Consider the following 17,933-nt stretch of genomic DNA (forward strand, 5'->3'; position numbering starts at 1 on the left):
TTCTCAAATACTTAGTGAATATTTTTCACAAAGACCCCAATCATGTAGAACACATTCAGAATCTCACAGACTTACGTAAGTCAAATGTGGATTCTGTGTAGATCATACAGTAAATACCTTATATTGTTGGTCCCTGTGGGACTACTGGACTCTGTTACACGGTCCCCACCCTCCACCCCAGCTACTTTGCTGTTGTTGGAGCTGACTTGTAATGCTTGAAGAGCAATAGGAAAAGGGAAGGGAAGGGGGAAATCTGGTGGAATCGCTTGCATAGTCAGATAACTAGTTTAGCGCCCTTTATTTTCCTGTGAAAAGACAAGCTCGCTTTTTGCAGATCTGAGCTCTTGCTCACCACTGAAACCTTCCTCCAGGCCTACATTTGATTTTGTAAACACAATTCCTATTCACTTTTGAAACTAAAAACTGCTAATACACTTAATGGCCTAAAATACCAACAAATGTAAGATAGACATGCACAGTTATAGTGCTATTTCTCAGGCTGCTGCTCTGTTGAGTATTAGTGTTACTTATTATTTATATAGTGCCGTTGATCTGCATGATACTTTACAAACATGTAAGACGAGTGGTTCAATCAAAATAAGAATAACTCCCTAGATTGCACTAGCTGGGTTTGTGGCCCCCTAGGAGAGGTAAATCCACCTGGATGGAAGGTGCACTGGTACAAGCCACCTGCAACTCTTGCGCTGCTGGGGGACAAGAACCTGGCTGACTCAGGCACATTGAAGACAAGGGGAGTTTTGCACTGCTGTGAATGTAGGCAGGATCTAGCCAGATCCCAGCCAGGAGATACAAAGATTCAGCAAGTCTTCTGAGCAGATTCCTCCAACAGGGCTGTTATGGGCCACAAACAGATTTGAAAGCCACTCGCCCCGGAAGGAATCACTTCTCCACCAAGGCACCAGGTAGTATAGATTGCAAGCTTTCTGCCTGAGGAAGCCAGTCTGGTTCTTTAGTCTGTGCCTATGCTTCTATTCCTTATCTGTAAAATGAGGGAATGCATCCTCACCTTGCACAGGTGGTGTGAACATAAAATCCATCAATGATTGTGAGACTCTCAGATTCTTTGTTGATGATGGCCATATTAGTACTACCTAGAATGAATGTGAGGATGGTTTGAACTTGAAGTGGGCTGAAATAGGAATTTGGGATGGAGTGTGACTTGACCAGAGCAGTCAGCAAGAATGATAGATTTAATTACAGTCAAATATATCAGTGTTTCCCCTGCTCTGAGTGAAAATACCATTTTTTAAAGGTTTGCAGTGGTGTTGTAGCTGTGTAGGTCCCAGGACATTAGAGAGACTTTTTTTTAACCAAAACGAATTGCCAGAATTTATACAAATTTGAAAAATGTTGTGATCCCACTTAAGATCTGATCCTGTAAGGTTCTCCGATTTTACTTCCTGGAGTCAGAGCTTAAACAACTTTTTGCTTTCAAATTACCTGTACATTTTTTTTTAATTTATGAAGGAAAAAAATTAAATGAAATTATTTTTTGACTTTTCTATTTGCTCAAAATAGTCGACCTGAAACAATTTTTGTGTTCGGGAACTTCCAGAGAACCAAAAAAATCCATTATTTGCACAGCTCTAGTCCCTTTTGGTGTCCTGGTGGAAGCTGTGAATAAAAACAATCTGTTTATACTGTTAAAGTGAAGACAGCTTTTACAACTGCTAATGCAGAGTCTAGTCTTAGTTCTTGCTGTGTAGCCTGGCTTGACTCAGAGCATGGCAATTCCTTCTCTCTCCAATGAGGGTGGTCTCTCCACTCCTACCATTACTGTACTTAGTGGAAATATGGTTTGTTTTTTTAATCTTTTTCACTAGAGAGCTCCCTTTCCCAGAAAGCTTGGTCCTGAGATCATGTTTCTTTGTAACTTTAAAAAAACTGCTGAGGTCAGGCCCTGAAATGGTGATGTTAATCCCACGACCATAAATATCCCCCCTCGCATGAACATTACGTGCTGTAGAAATTCCCATTTTTTAGATACCAAAGGTGTTAAATTAGTGCAACTGTATCTGTCACAGTGATGAAGTATCTTTCAGTCTTCAAACAGTGATGCTTCCTGATTGTCGTAGCCTGCTGTACAAGTCTGAACAAGTCTCACAGAGTTTCCAGAAGCTGTCTGGCCAACTAAACTGAACAAACAAACAAAAAGAATAGTGATAATCCACATCCTTACCTGCTGCTTCATGTCTGTCTTTAATGTAAATTCAATCATGATCAAATGTGCTAACAGCATGAAAATTAGACTGAAGGAATAGCAAACACCAAGGAGGACAAAACCAAACTGCAGCGTGACCTGGGGAGATTAGAGCAGGAGAGGCTGCGGGCAATACGGAGAGAGCCAATAACAATACAGGCAAAGCCCTGTGACCAGGAAAAGCAAAGGTATAAAATAGGTTAACATAACATAAGCAGCTTCACCCATCACTTTGAAGGGTAGTTAATTTCACCTTGTCTATTTTACACTGTTATCTAGAGGCTGCACGGAAAGAGTAGAATCTGGATTGGTTTGCTCGTAGATTCTCTTGTGGATCATCTGTTTTAAGATGTGGCTCATGATATGAAAAGTGTTGAGAGCTGTTTTAAACTAGCCCTATTCTTGAATTAAGGGGGAGGGCAGTTGACTCCCCCCATCACACTCCCAGAAGCCTATGGTGTTAAAATGGAGTTCGCTATGAAGAGATCGTGCTCCCCATAAAGTTAACTGCAAAACTCTAATTGTCTTCAATGGGAATAGAAGCAAGTCCTGTGCAACTGTTATTCCCGGCATTCCTGGTCCCCCTCAAACACTCTTCCAGATATTCAGAGGTCTGGTTCCACCCTGCACTGACAGTTACTTATAATTTAACATCGACTATGGCATAATAGCCCATGTAAATGAGGAGGAAGTGGCCAACCCTGAGTAGGAAGGAAGAAACAGTCTCTCTAATTAGGATTACTTTACACACCAGTAACCCCAGGCTCCATAACACAGAGGTTAGCACACTGGCCTCCTAAACCACTGATCACAAATCTAAATCCCACTAGCAGAGCCATAGCCAGCAAGATGTTGAGAAAGGCCCAAAAGAAGATGTGGTCCAGGGCAGGCATGAAGGCTAATGACACCTCAAAGTGGGGTGACAAAACTATCATGTAAATACAGTGCATGGTCCAGAGCCAATTTACAGCAGTGGGTAAAGATTATGCAGTAAATAATAAAGAGCTATTGGGTCATGGGTTCCCTCTTCAAATATGGGCCTCAATCCTCAGCTCTATTATCCCCTGGGTGGGGATGAGAGATGCATTGTTTGCACCTTCCCATTTTTGGGGTTGGCCCAGGGCTACTCTGAACTGTGGTCAGGAAGGAATGACCCACAGGAGCTGCTTGCTAGCTAGGAATTGCCCGAGTGCAGCGCCACATGAGTCATACCCCTTTTTTCTTAGGAACAAGCCCAGCACACCCTCTGTGCCAGGGCCTCAGCAGAGATCAAGCCACTTTCTGGTGCTGTCATTTCATAAGGGGAGCAGAGCAATGCCCAAGACTGAGCCTAGTGTCTGATTGCGGAGTTAAAAAATGAACACGTATCCCAGAGTGCAGAAAAATATTCAGAAGTTCTAATGAACTTACATTTTAACCATTAAAAATATCTATCCATGCCGGCCTTTAGAAGTCATTATATCTTATTCCCAAATAAAACACTAAGTCCTTGTATTGAGTGCAATTCCTACAGGAACATTTTCCCTAGCTGTGCTTTTTTTTGTTTAAAGCTGGTAATAGCTCCTGTTTTATTTAAACAGTTTCTACAAACATAAGAGGAAATCCTAGTCCCGCTAAAGTCAGTGGGAGTTTTGCCATTGACTTCAATGGAGCCAGGATTTTACCTACATTGTTTAAAAATTAGACAAGGTCAAAATTTGTTTTTATTTTTGCTTCATGAAAAATAAATATAAAACCCGGGTTTTGTTACATTCAACATTTTTCACAATGTCATGGGGGAGCGGAAGGGGGTGTAACATTTCAAACCTGAAAAACGCTCTTAAAAAAAGTTTAGAGTTCAGACAGAGTTTAAATTTCATTGCTCAAACCCCATTTTTGCAGAAAAAATTCAACTAGCTCTATTAAAAGTGTATAATTCTAAAGTGAAATGAAAATGAGTACACCACCACTGGTAAAACTAAGGCTAGAGCTACATAAAAGGATGGCCATTCCCAGTCAACAGGAATGAACAAGTAAAAACTACATGTAAGTAATGATTTTTGCTACATTAACACTTAGCTTTGCTTTTTGTTAACATAAGAACTGCCATACTGGGTCAGACCAAAGGTCCATCTAGCCCAGTATCCTGTCTTCCGACAGTGGCCAGTGCCAGGTGCCCCAGAATGAATGAACAGAACAGGTAATCATCAAAAGATCCATCCCCTGTCACCCATTTCCGGTTTCTGGCAGACAGAGGCTAAGGACACCATCCCTGCCCGTCCTGGCTAATAGAGATTGATGGATCTATCCTTTTCTTCATTTTTTGGAGCGTATTTAAATTATTTAATACTGTTGTGCAGGAATGACTACAATCCCTGAGATAGTCTTAGTTTTGATATATGGAGAGGTTTATCTTGGAAAGGTACTAAATAATAGGGAATAATAGGTCAATAAATCATCAATGAATTATCCAATTATATTATTGGCTCATTGCAAATAATCCTTTAAAATAACTTCCAAACTCACAATAAACAAATTCAGAATTAAAAAATCTTTTAATTAATGGTATATTTAATATTTTCGGTGCTTTTTTTAAAGCTCCCTGTCATTTTGTTTTGTTCTGTTTCAAGACCCGAGCATGGCAGTGATTGCAAAGTGATGCTCTAGCACCATCTAGCTTCTTTTCTAAGCATACAGCACTTATCCAAAGATGAAAAATAACTGGCAAGTACTTTATGTGTTTTAGCTTTAGGCTCATACAATCTTTTTTGCACTGAATGAAGGATTCATATGAGTAATATGAATGGATCACAGTCATTTTCAAGCTAACTATTGTTAAAAATTAATATTTTACTAAGCTTACTATGCCATTCAGTAGTGTCAGGATGTGTTTTAAAAGTAAGGGGTAGCACCTCTGTTAGAGGGTCCCAAGTTAAGATGTGTGTATATGTGTAGCATACATTTTCCTCATGACTGTTTTGTATTTCTCTTTTAGCAGTGAGCAACACCAAAACTTAAGCCAATTCTTAATTCTCCCAAACTTTTGTTCACCATCTTATTTCGTAGAATATCAGGGCTGGAAGGGACCTCAGGAGGTCATCTAGTCCAACCCCCTGCTCAAAGCAGGACCAATCCCCAATTTTTGCCCCAGATCCCTAAATGGCCCCCCTCAAGGACTGAACTTGCAACTCTGAGTTTAACAGGCCAGTGCTCAAAACACTGAGCTATCCCTCCCCCCCGACTCTTCAAGAGAGCAGAACTAGTTGTATATAATAATTAGCATTGCCACTCTAGTCCTAAAACAAGACCCCACTACAGTAAGTAATATACAAACACAAATAGGGTCCTTAAACAGACTCGCTTCACCTTTTTATGGCTTATCTTTGTTTTGGTGTCTCTCATCCTACTGAAGTCAATAGGCAAGACTAGACCCACAGGCTTTGCACCACATTAATGATTTGTGGATTACTGTCCTAGATTACTGGTAAGGTTATCATTATCAGCAACTTCTACCAGCATCCCTTTGTTTTTCATTAATCTGATTTCTCCCAGGCACTGAGATGTCTTGGGTATAGTGATGGCAGAGGCTGTCAGTGAAGAAAGAGATATACAGTTGGCTACCATTCATACATATTGTTGGCACCTGAATCTGTGCCATCTCACGGTCATGGTATCACCCTAACAGACAACATGTTAAAGGTGATGGGGAACAAAATTGAGCCTTCTGAAATGGCATGTGGTAAGGAGTTTGTATGATCTCAGTACCGTCACCAAAGAGGTCTGTTTGCTGCTAAAGGGCAGAAGATTATTCATGTATTGCAGAAGTGCCAAGAGCTTTGTTGGTTATTTGGCTTGTTGCATGGAACATGGATTGGATAAGCCTGAAACTTGGAGCAGGCTTGTGGAAGTTACCTAGCACTATGACATGATGTTGGTAGTGAGTTTATGCTTTAGCATCATATAGTACGCTGGAATCAAGATTGCATAATACAGTTTGATCCTTGTACAGAGGTTGATATCCTGTTGCCTTCCATGTTCCATTCATGCAAATACAGAGCTAGTTTGTGGATACATTATTTTACTGTTGAGAATGTTAAAGTGTCAATAAAAAGGGCACTTCTAAGGTAGGTAAATTTTGTCACTCTGTCTAGCACAGTACTATTAATCCAGCCATTTGGTTCAGCGTACTGTTTATTTAGTATTGGTTGGTACTCAACCTTTGAAATACTAAATGTCTAGGGAGGCAATTGCAAAACAACATGGTATCAGCAGGCCTTGCTCCGCATAAGCTATCAGGGTGTATTTGCAGTCTTTCATACAGCTCTATTCTTTAATAACATTAATAGTCACGTGAACCAGAGCAGAAGCACACAGATGTTCTGACTCATGTTTTAAAGAATTTCTAAAGAACCAAACTGAACCAAAAATCATTGAACCAGAAATCAGTGTTCTGGCACTTTTGTTAAAACAAAGGAATAAACTTTAAATGAGGTAATTAATCTGCAAAGCGTGAATTTAGACTGTAGGTGGCAGCCCCCACTCTCTCCACAGTGAAAAGAAGGACTAACCTTCAGAGAACTAAATGAAGAGAGATGTCTTCTATTGTCCTAGCATTACTATTTTATATTTTTTTATTTTATGCTCTTTTTTTCTTTTGAAACAGACTTGCAGACTGAAACCCTACATTTATTAGTCACAGGAAAAGTGCAGCACGAGCAGTGATGATCCAAATTGCTGTACACCATCTCACCAATATCTTGGCCCCATTCATAAGGCGTGAGACCACCTCACCCAGCAGTCCAAGAAAAATAACAAGGCGGGAAGTTTTAAATGGCCCGGGAAAATAATTACTTCAGCATAAATATTAGCAGTTAGGATCTGAATGGCATGGAGTCATATTGCTGATGTAAAGAGCTTCAAATTCATGTGAGATGGTGCTAAATTTGATCTTAAAATTATGGGCAAATGGTTGTGATAGGCAGGATCATAGCGATTGCTAGGTTTTGGTTCTACTGTGTGTTGTATAATAAGGGTCTTGGGAGGCTGAGTGGCATGGTAAGTTGTTATGCTAAGTTTCAAAAGTGTATCTTCCTGGGAAGTCAGTGTTACGTCCCACTACACAAACCACCCACATAATGTTTCTCCTTCCCAAACACCAAATGTGTAACCAGGACCTCCAAAGTTTGCAGCAAAGATCCAAAACAAGGACTGTGCAGCCAGGGGGCTATTAGGATTCCTGTCTGTCAAGCTCCTTTGATGCTTGGGATGTCAAGAGGCTGAGGAATGATCTAGGGAAATGGAAACAGTGCTTCTGCGGGGGTGAGAGCGTAGGAACATGTCTTCATAGGAACCATCCTCTCCTCAAAATCTAAGAATCCCCCCTCCAGATTTCTCCCTTATTCCTCCACTCTGCAGATCTCTTCTTCCTTCATCCCACCCCACTTGACCTGCTTCTCCCCGGTCCTTTTGTGGTGCAGGGGAGTTGGGAGATGGGTCTCCCACTACATAACACCACAGCAGCTGGAGATTCAGAGGAAAGCACAGGCTTGAGCAATCGTAGGGTCAGATGTTTTGCTGAGTTGGCTGATTGCAGCTCTGGCACATCTGCTGTGTCTGCTCTGCTCAGCTGCCTGAGCCACCTGGAGGCCATGATGGTAACTGAGCCGTAAAAGTAGTTGAGGGCTTATTCCATTTATTGCTCCAGCCATAAACAAGGGTTGCTCGGCTTCCTCCATCAGAGGCTCCTGTCTGCCCTTTTAATGGGAGGGGATGAGGAGACAAGAGCAGAGGGCAGAGAACAAAATACAGAAACTCTCTGACTCAGTCTGAGCAGAGAAGCAGAAATTTGCGACAAACCCAGCAGGCTATGCAGAATTCAGAGCACTTGCGGTACAGTAACCATACTGTTAAGCAGTTGTTAAACTTGGTGGATATGAAACCAGATTGTAACATGCTAAGAACAGCCCTGGGCCAAACTACAGGTCCAATTCTGTAAAAATATTACTGCTGTGCACACAGCTCACTACTGTGAGTAGTAATAAGGCAATCACAACTAGTCCTAGTAGAAGACATTGAACCTGTTAATAAGTAGGGTGACCAGAAACACCCAGTCGAAAAGGAATCCTGGTGGGTCCGGTCAGCATTGCTGACTGGGTCATTGACTGTTGGGTTGGCGGCACCACACAGCGGGGCTAAGGCAGGCTCCCTGCTAACCTCTGCACTGTGCTGCTCCCGGGAAGCAGCCGGCATGTCTCCCCTCTGGCTCTCATGGGTAGGGGCAGCCAGGGGGCTCCAAATGCTGCTCCCACCCCAAGCACCGCCCCCGCAGCTCCCATTGGCTGGGAACCGCGGCCAACGGAAGCTGTAGGGGTGGCGCCTGCATATGGGGCAGTGCACAGAGCAGCCTGGCCAGTCTATGCATAGGAGTCAGAGGGTGGACATGCTGGATGCTTCCAGGAGCAGCTTGACGTAAGCGCCACCCAGAGCCTGCACCCCGACCCCCTACTAGGCCCCAACCCCTTGCCCCAGCCCTGATCCCCCTCCTGCCCTCCAAATCCCTTGATCTCAGCCTGAAGCATTGTCCTACACTCCAAACCCCTCATCCCCAGCCCCTCCCCAGAGCCCGCATCCCCAGCTGGAGCCCTCACTTCCCCGAGCATCCCAACCCCCTGCCCCAGCCCTGATCCCTCTCACGCCTTTGAAACCCCTCAGTCCCAGCCCAGAGCACCCTCCTACACTGCAACCCCCTCATCCCCAGCCCCACCCCAGATTCTGCATCCCCAGCCAGAGCCCTCACCTCCCACTCATACACCCCAACCCACTGCCTCAGCCCGGAGCTCCCTCCTGCACCCTGAACCCCTCATTTCTGACTCCACCCCGGAACCCACACCCACAGATGGAGCCCCCGCCCCACACCCCAGCCCCCTGAGCCAACCTGGTGAAAATGAGCGAGTGAGTGAGGGTGGGGAGAGCGAGCGACAGAGGGAGGGGGGATGGAATGAGCAGGGGGCAGGGCCTCCAATAAGGGGTGGGGCATGGGTGGGGCGTCGGAGGAGGGGTGGGGCAGGGGGTGGGGCAAGGGTGTTCGGTTTTGTGCGAGTAGAAAATTGGCAGCCCTATTAATAAATCAGGATCTGAATTCTAACCATTTTTTGTTTGTTTTTGTTTTTTTAATTAAAAATATATTTTAGGGCCATCTACAATACACATAAGGATCTGTGAACTCATATGTCGAAACCAAGCTTGGTAAAGCTTTGGCACACTTCTGAGACATAGTAGAGATCCAGCCTCCACTGCAAGCCACCTGAACTTCAATCATATCAATTATAACTGGGTCCCCCAGCCCAGTTATATATTTAGTGTAGGCCTCTGTTATGCTGAGAGTTACTGGCGACTACATCGATCACAAACTGCTTTGAGTCTGAGTGTAAACACACCCTTCATTTATCATAACTGTCAGATGAGTTAACCAGGACTTAAGACAAAAGAAGGTTGTGGACGCGCCCAGGAGTTTGGGCTGAATGGGTGGAGGGGTTTTACTAAGTATTGTGTGTGAGGCGGGTGGGTGAAAAAGCAGAACACACAGACTGATGCAGAGGCAACAAAGCAAGAAAGCCAAGCAGTGTCCTGTGAGCATAAGGTATAACCCTGGAAAAGCTGGAGAGAGACCTTTTGGGTCTGGTTTTGCTGAAGAGGCTTGGAGCTGTAAGCTAAAAAATTGCTCCTTTTGTTATTGATTCCTTCTGCATTCAGAGTCACAGGACTGTGTACATCCTTTGCAAATACACAAAACTGCATCAAAGAAATACTTGGCTATCACCAATTTCTCCTCTCAGCTGGAATGTTACTAGGGCCCTGAACTTTGACTGACCTGCCAGACTCTCTGGGCCAAAAGGGGCAACACCTCAGTTTAGATCTCTGCATGATCTAAAGCATATTGTGAGGGTGGTTATGAAAAAGTTTGGCTCCATCTAGCTATAGGCTAGATCAAAGTATTCTATAACTAGAGTTGGTCAAAAATGCAAAAAATATTTCATGATGTTTTTGTTTCTGTTTTATTCCCTTTTTCCTTAACATTTGGATTTTTGACAGAAACCTTCCTAAAAACATCCAATTTTGGGAGGGGAAATTGCAGACTCCTCTACTTATCGGTCACAACCAAATTGATCAGCCATTGTGAGACTCAGGCATTTTTGGGAAAGTATATGTAAGCTTTAAAGAAGCAATGATGGCTGCGGGGGGGGAAATAACAACAGCAGTGTGGGTTTCGTGTGTTATCTGCCTGCTGTTTCCTGTCATTTCAAAAATACAGAGAAAATGCTCAGTGGGTATTTTCAGATGTTTTGTCCTACATTGCACCATCTTCGCCACACCAGAAGAAAATGAAATCTTTCTGTTTGTTTGTGTGGGTTGTGGGAACTAGAGACCTCACATCCTCTTCCTTTTGTACACATAACCAAGTCAGGTTTCATCCTCCTCAAAGGCAAGGGCGCTAGGCAGAGTCCAGCAGCAGGGGCAGGAGATGGAGAAGTTTCGCACCTTGTTTGATTTCTTCCTCAGGCACCAGAAGGTGCTCCGTTACAGCGCCTTGTCCCTGCTGACCGCAGGCAGCGAGCGTCTCTTCTCAGCCGTGGCATTCCAGTGCCCCTGCAACTCCTGGAACCTGCTCTACGGCTCTGTCTTCCTGCTGGTGCCTGCCCTGATCCTCTTCCTTCTTGGCTACCTGCTGAATGTCAGGACCTGGCGGCTGTTCACCGGCCGCTGTGCCCCAGGCAGGCATTGTAGCTGCATCCACAGGAAGCACTGCCGGCGCTACGTTAGTGTGTTCTGGCTGGTGACGGTGAGCGCTGCTGTGGCCCCGTTCACCTGGATCGCCGTGGCCCTGCTTGGGGCCAACTTCTATGAGTGCGCAGCAAGTGGGAGCAGCCTGTTGCAGAGGCACCTGTGCCAAGGCAGAGGGACCCAGTGCCATGAGCAGGTGGCCAAAATGCCCTGCGGTGGGACTCTCCCCCAAGAGGCAAAGGTATCTGTGAACTTTCGTGCTCAGTCCCAGGTATGGTCTCTTCCGTCCTTTGATTTATCCTATTGGCTTTAGCCCCATGGAGGTGCATTGGATGCGGAGTGATTTCTGGAGAGATGGAGGGGCAGCATAAGGAGTTCAGTTAAACCTAGGTGCTGTCCCTACAGGTGCCACCTTAGCTTACTTGTGCTGATGTGATGGCCTAGGGATGCAGCCTCAAGACTATAATATGAAAAAGAAATTCTTGCACGTATATAATTAGCAAAATATTCTAAACCGGCTAAAAGAAAGGTAATATATTGTTAGTTGCATCTCCCACTGCAGTCTATATTGCTCTCTAACGTTTTGGCCTGCTGTATATCTGAGGAGATTGCTTCATAACGATGTTCAGGCCTTTTCCTTTGAGGCAAGTTAAGAATAAGCCTGCACGGGCAGGGAACTTGACTGGATATCACATAAATAGGCTTTCCCATCCGTAGATTTTCTACCAGTTTCAAAAGAGATGTATTGTGAATTTCTCTGCTCTTTTTCCATTTCCTTGCCTCTCTTTATATCATGAATGATTCTAAGTTCAGTTCCCATACATAAGAGGAAGGTGGTGTTTATTTAAAATCTTTAATAACAGCAGAGTATTAGCATGTGAAAAAGGTTGCATTGAGAGTCTGACTGTGGGTCCCCAAGTTTGAAATCACTGTCAATTTCACACTCATATTCCAGGAATAAGGTTTAATTTTTGTTTCCCTGAAAACAAGGTAGCTATAGACTGTGGAGAGCTGAAAAGGAAGAATATGTTTGTTTCCCCCCCTCCCCTTTCTTTGTAAAAAAGAGTCCTAAAAAGTTTTGGGACTTTTTTGTTTGTTCTTGTTTTAATTTCTCCTGTTTTCTTCCATTAGAAATCCAGGTCTGATCATCTCCTCTTTTCACTATCAGACTATAAGACTTTGACTTCACTAAGAAAAAAGGGTGTATCCTTAACTGGAGTTTTCTAACTGGAGGTAAAATCCAAGTGAAGACGTGGCATTTTGTAGTTTTCTTGTGAGTAAGCAGTTCAAGTTAATTACTCAGCTGCCCCAGAGGCAACTTGTGTGAAAACTACAGACTGCCTTGTCTTCACTAGGATTTAACCTTGAATGAACTAACTCAAGTTAAGAACACACCTTTTTTCCCTAGTGAAGATGCGGCCTGTGGTTGACTAGAGAACTAGAAGATTTGTGAAATCAGGGGAACCATGTAATTGAAGTCTGATTAGTTGAGATGGGAAGAGATTTTTATTCACTTAGTTTAACATTCTTTGTTTTTTATAAGCACCTGTTTAACTCAAACATGTCAGAGAAAAGAGTTGGAAAAATTAGTCAAAGAGTTAGCACACTGTTCCTTCAAGTAACAGGCTGGGGTGGGAAAGGTCCCAATCCATATTTGTGAATCATGCAAAAAACCTGGCAAAACCAGGGGAGATAAGATAGGCTGTTCCTGATATTTCTAAGGTAAAGAAAAAAACAGGAAAAAGGTTAGACTCTTATTATTTATTATTATTTTAAACAGGGTCTTTATACATAACTAAAAAGCAAAAAGGGATACAAATCCATTTTTTCTTTGGTGGTCAACTTTAAATATTATAAAAATACCTTGGCTTTTTCACTTGTAAGACTCAATCTGTGGGAGGTCTTATATGAAAGTGGACACTATTCACTTTTCCCCTAGTCAGCATTTCCAACCATTTCCAACAGAATGTTGGATAGAAACCTGAACCTACCCACAGTCAGGATGGATTATTCTCTTCCAACCCCAAAATCTCAACCCAAGCCCTTGAAGTTTAGCACACTTTGCTGGGATTGTTCACATACATGGGGTACCCACTCTCCACAGACACCACAGTATGATGGGCTTTTTCAAGCAGTGACCGCTTATTGATCTCCTGTCTAAAACAATGTTAAATTACATATTGTTAGTCAGGAACTTTTGATGCTCCTAATCATCCGCAAACTTCATTAATCCATCTGTATGTTTTCCCAGGTGCTAGGATGGATACTGATAGCAAGCATCATGATTCTAGTACTGGCTGTCACATGCATTAACCACTGTCATTCTCCAGTCAGTTTTCTTCAGCTGAGGTTCTGGAAAATCTACTTGGAAAAGGAACGGGAGGTTTTTGAGAAGAAGGCCAAGGAGCATGCAACCAAGCTGGCAGAAAGGAACCTGAAGTGCTTCTTTGAGTCCACTAAGCCAGAACCATTTCAGACTCCCAGCAACAAAGACTGGCAGCAGATCTCATCCTTGTATGCTTTCAGTACTAAAGGACAGTATTACAGCATGATACACAAATATATTAGTGGAAACAGAGGCACCAGCATCAGATCTACTAAAGAGGATGTGTTTTCTCCTGCTCTAGGATTTGTGGATGGCACTGATTTTAATGAAATGGGGACAGTGTAATGAAATAAAGAAATTCTATTTTTGTAGCATGGACAGTTACATTATTATGGCCATATAAAAAGGGTCTCGTTCTATGCACTGATCTCTTATTGACATCAATGGGAGTTATGTGCAAAGTCTTCAGGAGAAGATGGCCCATAAAGTTTGCAGCATTATTTTTAATGAATTTTGTTACTTTTACTTAAGTGCCTTTAGTAAAATACATATTTCTGGATGGCAGTTTTACAATATTTTTGCCCCCTTAACTCTTTCAAGTTACGATGTTAAATAGCTTAAATCCCAACACCAAAGAGAAGTATATGTGCTGTTTTGAAATGCTATAAAGCACCTGCTAGAAATATACATTAGCTAACCTGTCAGCTCAGAACGTTTGGCAATTAGAGTTGCAAAACCAGACTTTTACTCTTGGCATTGCTTGCCTATCAAAAACAATAATACTGTATATTTTTTTAATTTAAGAAGTAGCTTCCTAGGCTTTGAGCCATAAGCAAGTTCCCCACAAGCGTGCAGAGAAAGAGGGAATGTTGCGTGTGTCTTTGTATCATTGAGCTGATGCATTCTGATGACTCACTGTTGAGAAGCTTGCTGTTAGCACTGAAACAGAGGATGTGAAGCAACAGTCAAAAAAGCTCACGGAATGTTAGGAGCCATTAGGAAAGCAATAGATCAGGGGTCGGCAACCTTTCAGAAGTGGTGTGCCAAGTCTTCATTTATTCTCTCTAATTTATGGTTCCGCGTGCCAGTAATACATTTTAATGTTTTTAGAAGGTCTCTCTCTATAAGTCTGTTATGTAACTAAACTGTTGTTGTATGTAAAGTAAACAAGGTTTTTAAAATGTTTAAGAAGCTTCGTTTAACATTAAATTAAAATGCAGATCTTATCAGTGTAGTGCTGTGGTTCTTAACCTAGGGTGCACGCGAGATGCCCTTTCTGGGGGTGCGAGACATATGAGATTTTTTTAGAAGGTAAATCATCGAAGACACAAATTAAGCAGAGGCACATAAGTACAACTACTTTGTTTCATCAAACTTATGTATTTATTAACATTATACATTTTTAACAATTACTGTAATATACAAACAAAGTTTTTAAGTTTTCAAATTTTTAAGCTAATTGTAGTGTAATTTTCGATAAGGGGTGAGAGAACATATTTTGAGAACTCCAGACCATCAACAGGCTGAGCGGGGCTAGGTGTAGTGTTTTAAATTGCTCCCCATAGGAATGTGCTACTTATGGTGTACTACTTATGGCTGCCAGTCCTGATGCTTTGAGTGGCATGGTAAGGGGATACGGAGCAGGGATGGTTGGATAGGTGTGGGAGTCCCGGGGGGCCAGTCAGGGGTCAGGGGTGTGGATAGGGGTTGGGGCAGCCAGGGGACTGGGAGCAGGGGGGCTTGGATGGGAGGGTGGGGTCCCGGGGGGGTGGCAGAGAGGGGTGGGGGGGGTCCCAGGAGGAGGCGGTCAGGAGACAAGGAGCAGGGGGGGCTGGATGGGTGGAGGGTTCTGAGGGAGGCAGTCAGGTGCAGGGGGACCTAGGAGGGGGTGGTCAGGGGACAAGAAGCAGGGTGTGGGGGTTGGATGGGTCAGGGATTATGAGGGGGGCACTCAGGCGGCAGGAAGTGGGCTGGCTGTTTGGGGAGGCACAGCCTTCCCTACCCTGGTTTAGTGTATTAAATTTCTCCCCGTAGGAATGTGCTACTTACGGCTGCTAGTCCTGGTGCTCCTCAAGTATCACATTCCTACGGGGAGAAATGTAATACACTACACCGGTGGACAGAACCCCAGGCCGGCAGCGGGCTGAGCGGGGGCGGCAGCCGGGACCCCGCCTGGCAGCAGCGTGCCAGTAAAAATCGGCTCGCATGCCACCTTTGGCATGCGTGCCGCAGGTTGCCAACCCCTGCAATAGATAATAAGACTGAAAATATCATAATGCTACTGTATAAATCTGTGGTATGCCCACACCTTAAATACTACATGCAGTTCTCATCGCCCCATCTCAGAAAAGATACATTAGAATTGGGGAAGGTACAGAGAAGGGCAAGAAAACAGATTAAGGGTATGGAACAGCTTCCATATGAGGAGAGATTAAAAAGACTGAGATTTTTCAGTTTAGAAAAGAGACTATTGAGGATGGATATGACAGAGGTCTATAAAATCATGTCTGGCATGGAGAGAGTGAATAAGGAAGTGTTATTTACCCCTTCACATAACACAAAAATCATGGGTCACCCAATGAAATTAATTGGCAGCGGGTTTTAAAGAAATATAAGGAAGTACTTCTTCACACAACACACAGTCAACCTGTGGAATTTATTGCCATGGAATGTTGTGAATGTTATAATGGGGTTCAAAAAAGAATTAGACAAGTTTGTGGAGGATAGGGCCATCAGTGGCTTTTACTGAAGACAGTCAGGGTGTCCCTAGCCTCTGTTTGCCAGAAGCTGGGAATGGACAACAGGGGATGGACCACTTGATGATTACCTGTTCTGTTCATTCCCTCTGAAAGCCCTGGCATTGGCCACTGTCGGAAGACTGGATACTGGGCTAGATGGACCATTAGTTTGACCTAGTATGGCTGTTCTTATAGGAAACCAAAGAAAGGCAGGAAAATACTGAGCATGAATCTGAAGATATAGCCTAGTTTACTAATGAAGTGACATGAAAATGCCTCTTAAAGGGTAACTTCAAGCAAGCTGTGGACTAACCTGTGTCTGTCTCTGTCTTTAGTCTGTGAGCTAGCTCAGAAAGGGTCATCCCTTCAAATAATATGTAGTGCCAAGTATGTTGTAAACATTCAGTAAGTAATAACAATAAATGATGGCCCAGAGTTTGGTTGGCTGGACTGCAAAATACGAGTATTACTATTTGTGTATGAGCAGAACTGTGTCATAATAATGAAACTAAAAACTTCCTTTGTGGTAACTTCAGTTTGCTTTTACCGTAGTCTGAGTTGGTCAGAGATTGCAACATAATCTACTAAATTGCTCCACTGCTAGTCTCATGCTGCCCAAAGGTCACTAAGGTCTGAATGCACAAAATGAGTTAGGTGCCTGAGTCCATTTTAGGCACCTAAGCCCCAGTTTTGGGATGACTGTGATGCACAAAACTCCCACTGAACCCTGTAGAGGCCTAAACTCACTTGATGCCTAAGTTTTTGCAATAAAAGTTCCCTGGGCACCTATGTTTCTGCCTCTGAGTATGCACACTGCTGCCTGCCTCTAGGCACCTGGATGTCTACCTCCCGCCTAAACCCTCTAACCCCCAGACCAATTCACAAACTGGGAAGATAGGCATTAGTCCACCTATATCATCCTGGGTGGGGACCAATCCAGTCGGCAGCCTCTGAGCAAACCAACTGGATCAGGCCCCTCGGATGAGTTCACACAGAACAGCAGGGGGGAAGAGTTAAAGTGTCATTTTGACCAGAGAGAGAGAGAGAGAGAGCACATGCATGAGAATGACTCTGTAGCCTGGTGGTTAGGGTGCTCAGGTGGCAGACGCAGGATCCAGTGCCCCCGCTCCAGAGACTCTTTAATTAGAATGCAACAGCTTCAATGGGAGAGACCGAGGGAGCTCCACATCAGACTATCCCATAGCCCAGTGGCGAGAGCACTCACTGTGAGGTAACAGACTCCTGTTCAAATCCCTTCTACCCCTCAGGTGGAGGGGGAACTTGAACTGAGGGTCTCCCACACCTCAGACATGTATATTAACTACTGAGTCCTCCTCCTTCCCCCTACTCCAGGCTTCTTACAAGCAGCATAGGTGCCTAATGCCAGGAGAGCATTTGCCACTGAGAATCCCAAACAGCGATAGGCACCACCCTGCAGGCCAGACTCAGGCACCTGTCTCTAAGATGGGGCCAGGCTTATTGCATCCTTCTCTCCTTGGCACCTTCCATTGACTAGCTTGGGCAGCTCCCCTTCTAGCAGGCTGCCTTTTGTGGATGGCAGTCGAAGGTACCTCTCTCTCCCCATTCACTGTCTAGGAGCTTAGGCACCTAACTTAGGTTTTGCAGTGATTTTCTAAACATCCCACTCGTTTTGTGTATTTAGGCCTAAGCCAACAACACACCTGAAATCAACACTCGGGAAAATATACTTCCAGTGGTGACAATCCAATGCTTGATTATTTTTGCTTATTATACAGTCTGGGTAAAGTTTTTTTAATGCTAAGAATGTATGAATATTCCTAGCATAGGCACACAGTAATAATAAAGGGATTAAAAATATGCAGTCACTATAACTAAATAATAATGGCTGACTAGGAGGGCATTTTCT

At 43.7% G+C, this 17,933-nt stretch overlaps 1 protein-coding gene across 1 annotated transcript; it reads left to right on the forward strand.

Moving 5' to 3' along the window:
• Nucleotides 1-10,576: 10,576 nt before the first annotated feature.
• Nucleotides 10,577-14,533, forward strand: CALHM6 (calcium homeostasis modulator family member 6). Its single transcript, XM_048844727.2, has 2 exons — nucleotides 10,577-11,252; nucleotides 13,233-14,533. The coding sequence occupies exons 1-2, from the start codon at nucleotides 10,722-10,724 to the stop codon at nucleotides 13,650-13,652; spliced, it is 951 nt and encodes a 316-aa protein (XP_048700684.1). The 5' UTR covers nucleotides 10,577-10,721; the 3' UTR covers nucleotides 13,653-14,533.
• The last annotated feature ends 3,400 nt before the right edge of the window (nucleotides 14,534-17,933 follow it).

The sequence above is a fragment of the Caretta caretta genome, chromosome 3, assembly GCF_965140235.1.
Source record: "Caretta caretta isolate rCarCar2 chromosome 3, rCarCar1.hap1, whole genome shotgun sequence".
NCBI lineage: Eukaryota > Metazoa > Chordata > Testudines > Cheloniidae > Caretta > Caretta caretta.